The sequence below is a fragment of the Castanea sativa genome, chromosome 3 (genome assembly GCF_040712315.1).
Source record: "Castanea sativa cultivar Marrone di Chiusa Pesio chromosome 3, ASM4071231v1".
NCBI classification, from domain to species: Eukaryota; Viridiplantae; Streptophyta; class Magnoliopsida; order Fagales; family Fagaceae; genus Castanea; species Castanea sativa.
The window spans coordinates 19,552,100-19,563,080 of record NC_134015.1 but is presented as its reverse complement, the minus strand read 5'-3'; the positions used below and the strand labels follow the sequence as shown (position 1 = coordinate 19,563,080).

The following is a 10,981-nucleotide window of genomic DNA, read 5'->3' as shown; positions in this document are numbered from 1 at the left end:
ATAATGATAATTCTCTGTAGGAGTGATAAAGGTTGTCTTCTCCTAATCACCCAAAGCCAAAGGTATTTGGTGATAACCTCGAAAAGCATCCAAAAAACTCATCCAAGGATGCCCAACAGTAGCATCCATAGCTGATCTATACGAGGCATTGGGAAAGAATCTTTAGGACAAACCTTGTTCAAGTCTGCAAAGTCTACGCATACTCTCCACTTCCCATTCTTCTTCTTTTCTACCATTGTATGAGCCAACCACTTAGAATAGAACACCTTTTTGATAGCACCAGCCTTTTTGAGCTTGAGTACTTCTTCCTTGACGGCCTCGGAATGCTCTTTAGATGAGCGCCGAGGTGGTTGCCTCCTCGGCAACACAGCCGGGTTGACATTGAAATGGTGACAAATGAAAGTTGGATAAACCCCGGGGCCTCATAAGCATTCCATGCAAATACAACCACATTTTTCTTCAAGAACATAACCAGCTTCGCCTTCTCCTGAGGTGGCAACTGAACTCCCACCTGAAAGAATTTTTCAGGGTCATCATCTATAAGAACTTTCTATAATTCTTCACACGCAGGTTCTTCTACTATTGATACCCTGGGTGTGGCCAGAGACATTGATTGCTATGGGCCCCCCTCAGCTGAGGTTGAGGACTCTGACCCAAGCTGATGCAGAATTGCAGCCGCCATGCACTGTCTAGCCATAGATTGATTTCCAATTAGTTCATTGATTTGATCCCCAGATGGAAACTTAACTTTGACATGTAGAGTTGAGGACACGACACCCAGAGCATGCAACCAAGCTCTTGCCACAATAGCCGTGTAAGGAGAGTAGGCATCTACCACAATGAAATCCACGTATACCACTTCTGGGGCAAATTGCACAAGCAACCTAATTTGCCCCTTTGGTATGACAGCTTTCCCTTCAAAGCTTATTAATGGCGAATCATAAGCTGTAAGATCCTCAAGCTTTAAATTTAGCCCCTTGAACAGGTCGGGGCACATAATATCTTCACCATTACCCTGGTCAATCATCACCCTCTTCCCGTCGTAGCCCCCTATCCTCAGCGTAACCACCAAAGCATCATCATGTGGTTGAATAGTCTCGATCTTGTCCTTTTCTGAGAAACCTAAAATTGGTAGGATATTCCCTTTAATCCTCTTCGGCTCAAACCTAGAATCTTCGGTCAGGGTTCGTGCTACAGACATCACCTTGGAAGGACGAGAACCAGTCTTCTCGGGAGCAGCAAAACTAGCATTGATCGTACCTAGAGGAGGCCTTGATGAAGTGCTGCCCTGGTTCACAGCCCCTGAATGATTTCCCTGCTCATTAGGCCGATACAAGAATTGCTTTAACCTTCCCTCCTTAACCAACTGCTCCAAATGATTCTATAGAGTCTGACAATCCTTAGTGGTATGACCCCTTTCCCGATGATACTTGCAAAGAAGGTTTTGGTTGCGCCTCATAGGGTCCCTTGCCATCTTGTTGGGCCATTTGAAATATAATTCATTCTAGATTTTTTTTCCAACAGTTGGTGCACTAGTTCCTGAAATATAGTATTAACCACCTGAGGAGTGGTAAGACCAGTTTGCCTGGCAAAATCTCTTCTGGGCCTGTTGTTGTTGTATCTGTCCAACCTGAAATCCCTTCTCTCTTGAGGGATAACCTTCGCCTTTACCTTACCTTGCTGTTGATCTTTCTCAACCCTTTTATATTCATCAATGCGATCTAGAGCCGACATACACTCCTTATAGGCTTTTTGGTCAAAGATTTCCTTAAGTCGTGCACGACAGGTAGGCTGACCTTGAAGGTCCTTATCGCTATATCATCAAAGTCCCCATCGATCTCATTGAACATCTCCTAGTATCTGTCTGAGTATGTTTTCAGGGTTTCCCCTTCTCTCATGGCCATGGAAAATAATGAATCCAAGGGCCGAGGAACTCTACTGCATAAAGCGAGACCTAAATGCCCTGGTGAGGTCCATGAAAAAATCGATAGAACTTGCCCTCAAGCCATTAAACCACCTCATCGCCACAGGTTCTAGGCTGGAGGGGAAGACTTTGCATACTAAAGTTTCATTCTTAGAATGCACAGCCATCCTCTGATTGAAATGACTCACATACTCCACAAGATCTGTTCGGCCATTATAAATGGTGAACGCTGGTTGTGTGAAGTACCGAGGGAGCTTCCCTTCCTCCACCCTGTGTGTGAAAGGTGACTTGGAGATTTGATGTAATGCCCTACTCATAGCATCATTTCCCAAGCCCCTAGAAAAATAATTTTTTCCCCTACGCTCGTGCAGATTGTCTTCCTTATAGGAGAAAGACTCATCCAGGGTTGTTCTTGACCTGGGCCTGTAACTGTCATCCCTAGAGCCTTTAGAAGAAGGATCAGAAAAGGAAGCAGTTCGCCTTCGCCTTCGCCTTTCGCGGCGTAACTTCTTCTTCAGGTGGTCAATCTCCTTCTGCATGGCTTTATCATTTTCCTCGTGAGGAATTCTACTTCCACCTTGTGAATGACTCCTACGAGTGTGCGTTGTATGCACACTACCCTCTCAGTCCCTTTCCTGCTTAAGATGCAAGGAGTGATCCTCACGCTGGGACCCCACAGACTCCGCACGGTGTGGACTTGAGCCTACCATAATGCTAAACCTCCTAAAACACAAGAGTTCCCACAGATGACGCCAATTGTAAGGACACAATTTGCACCCAAACTCAACAGCGAGAAGGGGATAGGCCCCAAAAACCCAATACAATGAAATTTGTAGAGAGTAAGCTTGAAATTTAGGTTCTAGTGATGTTAGATAACTAAAATGATGGGCTCGATTACAACATTACACACAAGGAACTGTTAATATGAAAGAACTTTATCCTCGGACACAAGCCAAGGATGATTTCTCTTATCTCTTTCAAAGATAGATTATAACTAAGGATGGCGATGTATACAGTGTTTTTTCTCTCTTTTTTTTCTCCGATACCCTCTCTGAGCGTCTTCCTTTTCCTTTTATATCATCTCCCTTCTTCTCCCCATCTTCCACGTATGGATCAAACTACTGATTTAGATACTTGTCACATCCACCACCCCCTTGAAGTCTTTGGAGGTAGATATAAGGTTGAACCCTGATGCTCAAGCATCACTTCCCCATTAATGCAGCTAGAGAAGCAGTTGCAGAGTATTCAATGTGGTGGCGGTGGTAACAAGTTTATCTTAGATATTTTCACCGCCTTTGTTCTTATCTTCTATATCTACCATGCTTACCCTTACCTATAGGATCTTCTAGAATATTTCCCGTGGACGTTAACCAGTCCTTCTCCTATCTCGGCTTTACATAGCCGAGAACATACTCTTCCTCGGACCACCTTCTTGGATATACTTGATCAGATATCACTTCTTTACTTATTAGAATTGCTTCGTAGGTTTGATGTTCTCACATCCTCGGGCCATTCAGTGTCCTCGGATTGGATCTTTAGCCCAATAAATACTCTTGGGTCAACCCAACACATATTCCTAGGCCCATTGACCCTACAATTTTATTATATTATTTTTATCTAAGTAAGATAATTTATTCTATACCTATGAATAAGTAGAGCATTATTTGATACAAAATTAAATTATTATTTTTCATACAAAAATTAGAGTTATTGTTGATTTTTTCACATAATTATTGAAATAATATTCTTATCAATTAGATTATTTTAAATTAAATTGTTGAGAATTTTCTATGAGTGTAATATGTTAAATTATTGTAGTTATTTCCACAAAAAGTATTGCTAATGTTTCCAAATTTTTATTGCGAAACCTTAAAATATGAAAATATTATACTCATATTATATACGTATTCGTTCTTTTTCTGTTTCCAATTTTTTTTCTGTATTTTTAAAACGTATTTTTCTTAAAGATGCCGAATTATAACCATCTGTATATTTATCATATTATATGTGTATTGTATATTACTAACCTTGTTTACCACCATTCATTTGTCACCAATCTATCTCTCTCTCTCTGAGGGTTTCAGTTAGCTCAACTGGTAAAGTCTCTGATGGTTGTATAAGAGATCTGTGGTTCAATCCCCGTTTACACTAAAAGCTGATTGGTGTCTTGGTCTGATGATAAAGAGCAATCATCAAGAGCAGACACCATAGGTTGAAACTCTCTAAAAAAAAAAAAATCTCTCTCTCTCTCTCTCTTCTTTAATGAACCACTCATGGTGGTCAAGAATCATCAACACTTGCAGTGGTTGGACATGATGGATGTCGTTGCTGCCATGAAAACTAAGCACCTATTTACTATTGACAATTGCTAAAACAATTTAGCAATACCCACCAGGGTAAAGTATTATATGGTTACAAAATAGTAGTTTGGGAGGTGTTACACCCCTAATATTAATGCCCGAAATAGTCCCCTTACCACCAACTCACTAAAGTCTGTTTAGAAAAGTTTAAAACATCCCATCTATTATTGCCAATACATTAACCCAAAAAAAAAAAAAAATTTTGAAAACACCCCCATTTGTTATATTAAAACGACGCCATATTGCTACCTAGCCTCTTCGCCCTTGGTCGGCAAGCCCTTATTCACAACCCTTACCCTTCACCTACCATCCCGACGTTGAACTCTTCACTGTGTATGCCAAAGATCACATGAAACAGTAAAAATATATAAGAAATTTAATGCATTTTACAATCTCAAAAAATGAAGTCATTAAAAGATACTTCAATAGCATTGGCCAAAAATCAAAGTGCTCTATAATATAATATCAAGTTCTTATCATTGCAACAACAAAAATTGTGGATCGGCACAGTGAATATTGAATGTGAAATGATTAATTTGAATCTAAGTAAAGGATTACATTTTATTAATATAAAAATCACTACTAAAATTCCAGCAACCCCATTTTGGTTTATCCAAATCTTCAATCACGTTGTGGAGGCCTAGGACCGCCACGGCAACGAGTTATTCTTGAGCAACCTCGACTATATGGGTTAGCTGGTATTGGAGTCACTTCTGTAGGTAATTTGGGTGTAGGGTATGGATCTCCAAGTGGGTCAATGACATTAAGGTCATTTGGACGAGCTGCCTTCACATGTGTTAGCATAAACATGCCAATCAAAGCCAAACACAATAGCCATGACTTCATGTTGGAGTGTACCATCGTTATGAATCTCGATAGTTGAGAACTAGGGTTTATATAGGACCTTTTGCTAGGTTTCAAAAATGTAATTAATTATGGTACAAGGATACTATTTGTACATGTAAATGCATTTACCATCTGTCAATAATAAATTGTGATTGGAAAGGGAATGCTCTTAAATATTCAGTATTAAATGCCACAAATGAGATTTCCCTTAAATATTAACTATTAAATGCAATTATTTTCTACCTAATGCAATGGTTTTACGCTCTGTTTGTTTCAGCATCAACATTTTCTGGAAAATTGTTCATTTTTCAAAGAGCATTTTCTAGAAAACTATATCATTTTTTAGAAAATTATATCATTTTTCAGTGTTTGGTAACAACCTTGAAAATGAGCTTGAGAATGTTTTCTGGTGTTTGGTATGCAAATTTTTATTTTTATTTTTTATATTTCTTGTGTAATTTAAAACATGCGTATTATGTAAACTAACTAATGTAATCAATATTAAAAAAAAAAAACCAAGGATGAATTTGGTTTTCATACTAAAATTTTGACAATAAATACAATAAAAATTAGTTATCAAATTTTCATGATCTCTACTACTCATTTTACTTATATATATGGACAGGAACGTCCACACTCACACACACATTTATATATATTAACCATTTGTCTATATACATAAAATTGATATGAGAATACATCTTTAATAAGTACAAAATAACAATAACTTTTCATTGTCTACTCTTTTTGCTAGTACACTAATTATCTACTACAGTTAACCAGAAGTCTTTAATATTACTCAAAATTATGTATTTATATAATGTATCTACATAATATATCATCACTATATAATATATGCATAATGTATCTATCAACAAAAAAGATTATGCTATGTAAAAGTAATTTAGAGCCATATAGGCACTATGTTTAAAATTTTCGTCTTTTACTTCATTCATTCATTCATTCTTCTTTTTTATTTTTTTTATATATATATTTTTAGCACTTTTATGTGCAAAAAAAAAAAAAGAAACTTATACATGGAATACATCAAACCAAATGTTTATTAGGGAAAAAAATAAAATCAAGTTTGAAATTCAAAGTAAAGAATTGAGATTTTGGTAGAGAGGAATGAATAATTACCGCGGCAAATATGTTCTCTTTTGCAAATTGGTAGAGAGGAATGAAATAATTACTGAGCAATGAGGGAAAAAAAATCTACTCAAAGAACTGTGTTATAAAGGGGAAGAGAAATATGGAGAGAGAGTGAGGGAGAGAGATCTATGGAAGAGGAGAGACCAGAGTGAGTGATAGTGAGGGTGTGAGGAAAGAAAAAGAAAAGGGAAAAGAGAAAGAGTGATAGTGAGAGAGCGTATTATGAGATAGAGATTGTTTTCCAAAAATTTTTTTTGGAAAACAAGCTATAAAAAACAAGCCTTATTTTTATTAGGATTTTCCATTGACTAAAGATAGTTTTCCGTTGACTAGTTTTTTTTTTGTACTACCAAACACTAGAAAATGTGGAAAACTATCTTTACAGAAAGTTTTCCAGCAAAACAAACAGAGCGTTAAATACTAATAATTTTCCTTACAAAGAAACTTTACTACATAACCAATTTAATCAAATTAAATCTACTCTAATTTTTTTTTTTTGAGAAACAAATCTACTCTAATCTGTATATACTAAATGCAATAAATTTATACCAAATTTAACGGTTCTAAATACTAAAAATTTTCCTTACAAAGAAAATTTAGTACTTAACCAATTTAATCTAATCAAATCTATTCTAATTTATATATACTATAAAATAAAAAAGCTGTCTAACATTATGTTTACTTCATGAGAGGTTGCTACATAATTTGAAGCTCTCACGATTTTCAACATTATTATTATTATTATTATTTAATTTATTGTTTAAATTAAAAAATAGCCCACATCAGCTCAGATTTTGTTTTTAATTTTTTGTTCTATAATTCTCAGTGTCTCACGCTGCTCAGCCCTCATACTTCAAGTTAATTTGTCGCGATTGTTTCCACCAAAGAAAGAATCTTCTGGGTTGTTTGTTTGCAACAATTGATTCAGTCTCCTTAATGATTAACATGTGGATGCTTCATCAGATTATTTAAGATTATGTGGACTAATCATTCTACATGACAAATTAAAATTCAGACAATTGGAAAGGAAATGCTCTTAAATATTCAATATTAAATGCTATAAATGAGATGCCCTTAAATATTAACCTTTAAACATAGTAATTTTCTACCAAAATGTAATGGTTTTAAATACTAACAACTTATTTCTAAAAAGAAAAAAAAAATACTAAAAAACTACTAGACCAATTTTATCTAATTAAATATACGTTTTCAAAAAAAAAAATCTAATTAAATATAAGGGAAAATACCACTGCGCACCTTTGGCGCAATGATTACTCTACAAGTATAAGTCGTTGTGAGGTGTGGAAGACAAGGATCGAGGTTCAAGTCTTCAGAATTGAAGAGAGCTCCACACACATATTCATTGAGATTAGGTTCGAGTAAAATTTATATATTGTATAAAAAAAAGGAGGACAATTACACTTTACCACCCTAAATTATACACAATATTATACTTTGCATTCAAAACTTTTTGAATGTACGTTTTGCACATGAAACTATGAATTTTTTCACACTTTGCACCCCAATGTTAAGTTTATTAATAATTTTTATAGAAATTCAACATTTAGGATGCAAATTGTAATTATGAGTATAGTTTATGGTTGTAAAAGTTTAATTTCTCTTTTTTAAAGGGATTCAGAATATGGTCCATTAGGTATTTTCACATAGTGTCATATTTTTCCATTCATGTTAACAGCAAACTTGATATTTGGGTGCAAAGTGTAACAAAAATCAGAGTTTAGGGTGCACAACACGCATTCGAAAATCATATAGTGCAAAGTATAATTGATGTATAGTTTATGGTGGTAAAATGTAATTTCTCCTAAATATAATAGATAATAATAAAAGCCTATGCTAAGCTTTTGCCATTTGGGAAGTTTTGTGCTTCCAATACTTTACATGTGGCAGTATCGTCATATTATGAACAAACTATTTCACATGACAAGTTATTATAATTCGTACAATTGGAAAATGAATGTTCTTAAATATTCAATACTAAATGCTATAAATGTACGTGACACCTTTGAATATTAATCATTAAGATTACTTTTTTGCCCCAACAATAATAGTCAGTAATAACCTATCACTTAAGATTTGTTATAAAAATATTGTAAAAATATTATGGTCATATCATTTCTCTTTAAGTATTTATTATTTATTAGATTAGATTGGTCTGGTAGTGAATTTTCTATGTACGACAAGTTAGTAGTATTTAAAACCATTAAATTTGGTAGAAAATTATTGCATTTAATGGTTAATATTTACGGCATCTCATTTATAGCATTTAATACTGAATATTATAAAGCATTTTCTTTCCAAGTTTCCGAACTATAATTTCTCATGTGGGATTGTTAGTCCACGTAGTCTTAAGTAATCTGATGAAGTCGCGCGCCACACTTGAAGATATATTTGTTTGGAAGTTGAGACCAGTAGAAAATATATTTTTTAGAGTATTTTTAAAAGCACAACCAATCACTTGAAAAAAAAATTTCAAAACATTTTTTTAAATGCAACTAAACATTTGAAAATATTTTGCACTCAGAAAACATTTTACATCAAGCTAGCCAAATGTAGACTTAATTTGATTTTCTCTCAATTTCTGTCATATGTGTGTGAGACATTCTTGGCACTCAAAAAGAGGGGAAAAAAGAAGAAGAAATTAATGGAAAAGAAGAAGACATACTTGTCAATGGCTTAGAAACTCTAGAAAAGCTACAACCTTAGTTTGTAATCAAACTTTGTTCTAAATTGTTTCAAAAGAACAAAACTAAACATGTCTTCATACCCAACTAATTATTTTATGTCACACTTTGAAATGTACAATGTTTCACACAATGTCCATATTTGCACTTCAGGTGTCTACATTTTACATTATCGCTATGTTTGTTTCAGCATTAACGTTTTCTAGAAAATGGTTTATTTTTCAAAAAGCATTTTCTAGAAAACTATATCATTTTCCAGTGTTTGGTAACAACCTTGAAAATGAGCTTGAGAATGTTTTCTGGTATTTGGTATGCAAATTTTTATTTTTATTTTTATTTTTCATATTTTTTGTGTAATTTAAGACATGTGTATTATGTAAACCAACTAATGTAATCAATATAAATAAAATAATAAAAAAACCAAGAATGAATTTGGTTTTCATACTAAAATTTTGACAATAGATACAATCATAATTAGTTGTCAAATTTTCATAATCTTTACCACTCATTTTGTTCATATATATGGACAGAAACGTCCACACACACACACACACACACACACACACACATATATATATATCAACCGTTTGTCTATATACATAAAATTGACAAGGGAATACATCTTTAATAAGTACAAATAACAATAACTTATTATTGTCTACTCTTTTTGGTGGTATATTAATTGTCCACTATGGTCAACCATAAGTCTTTAATATTATTCAAAATTATGTATTCATATAATGTATCTAAATAATATATCATCACTATATAGTATTTGCATAATGTATCTATCAACGAAAAAGATTATCCTATGTAAAGGCAATTTAGAGTTATATAGGCACCGTGTTTAAAATTTTCGTCTTTTACTTCATTCATTCATTCTTTCTTCTTTTTTATTTTTTATTTTTTTATTTTTTTTAGCACTTTTATGTGCAAAAAAAAACTCCTACCTGAAATCCATCAAACCAAAAATTTCTTAGAGAAAAAATAAAATCAAGTTTGAAATTCAAAGTAAAGAATTGAGATTTTGGTTGAGAGGAATGGAACAATTACTGCTGCAAATATGTTCTCTTTTGCAAGTTGGTAGAGCGGAATGAAATAATTATTGAGCAATGAGGGAAAAAAATCTACTCAGAGAACTGTATTATAAAGGGGAAGAGAAATATGGAGAGAGAGAGTGAGGGAGAGAGATCTATAGAAGAAGAGAGACCAGAGTTAGTGACAGTGACGATACGAGGAAAGAAAAATAAAAGGGCAAAGAGAAAGAGTGAGAGAGCGTACTGTGAGAGAGAGATTGTTTTCCAATTTTTTTTTTGGAAAACAACCTATAAAAAACAAGCTTTATTTTTATTAGGATTTTCCATTGACTAAAGATAGTTTTCCGTTGACAAGTTTTTTTTTTTGTGCTATCAAACACTGAAAAATGCGAAAAATTATCTTTACAGAAAGTTTTCCAGCAAAACAAACAGAGCGTATGTGAAAAAATGTGAACATGGTGTGAACCGAGTATGGAGCAAGACCTATGATTTTGAGGGTGTTGGAGCAGCCCTTGCTCATCTATCGTTGGAAGAATAACATATTTCTTGATTTTATGCTTGGGATCCATAAGACTAATGGGCTGGCTTTGTGAAGAAGATGAAGCCATGATTTTTTTTTTGGTTGACAATTCGATAATTGGGGATTAAGATATTTGAATCCTAGATGTCTCTATTAGAAATATCAGGAGGTGATAGTTGAATCACAAGACTCTTAGTAAGATGCGACTTGATTTTGTATGAAAGGTTAAGAAAAAAAAAAAGTAAAAAACAACGAGAAAGCAATTGCGAAATCGGGAAGACTTGTGAAAGAAAATAGAGAAGTTGATGAAGGAAGAAAAGTTTCTTTTTGATTTGCCCATTGCTTCCTGTTGTTGTTGTTGTTGTTGTTGTTGTTTTTTTTTTTTTTTTTTTTTTTTTTTTTTTTTTTTTTTTTTTTTTCATTGGAACAAACCCGGATTT

The 10,981-nt window shown here is 33.9% G+C and overlaps 1 protein-coding gene across 1 annotated transcript; it reads right to left on the bottom strand.

Annotated features, from left to right (window-relative positions):
* Positions 1–616: 616 nt before the first annotated feature.
* LOC142628637 (uncharacterized) lies at positions 617–2,463 on the bottom strand. The gene is made up of 3 exons (XM_075802688.1): positions 2,342–2,463; positions 2,113–2,194; positions 617–1,366 (listed from the first exon to the last, which is right to left on the bottom strand). Exons 1-3 carry the CDS (start codon positions 2,461–2,463, stop codon positions 617–619), a joined length of 954 nt encoding a protein of 317 aa, XP_075658803.1.
* Between the last annotated feature and the right edge of the window lie 8,518 nt (positions 2,464–10,981).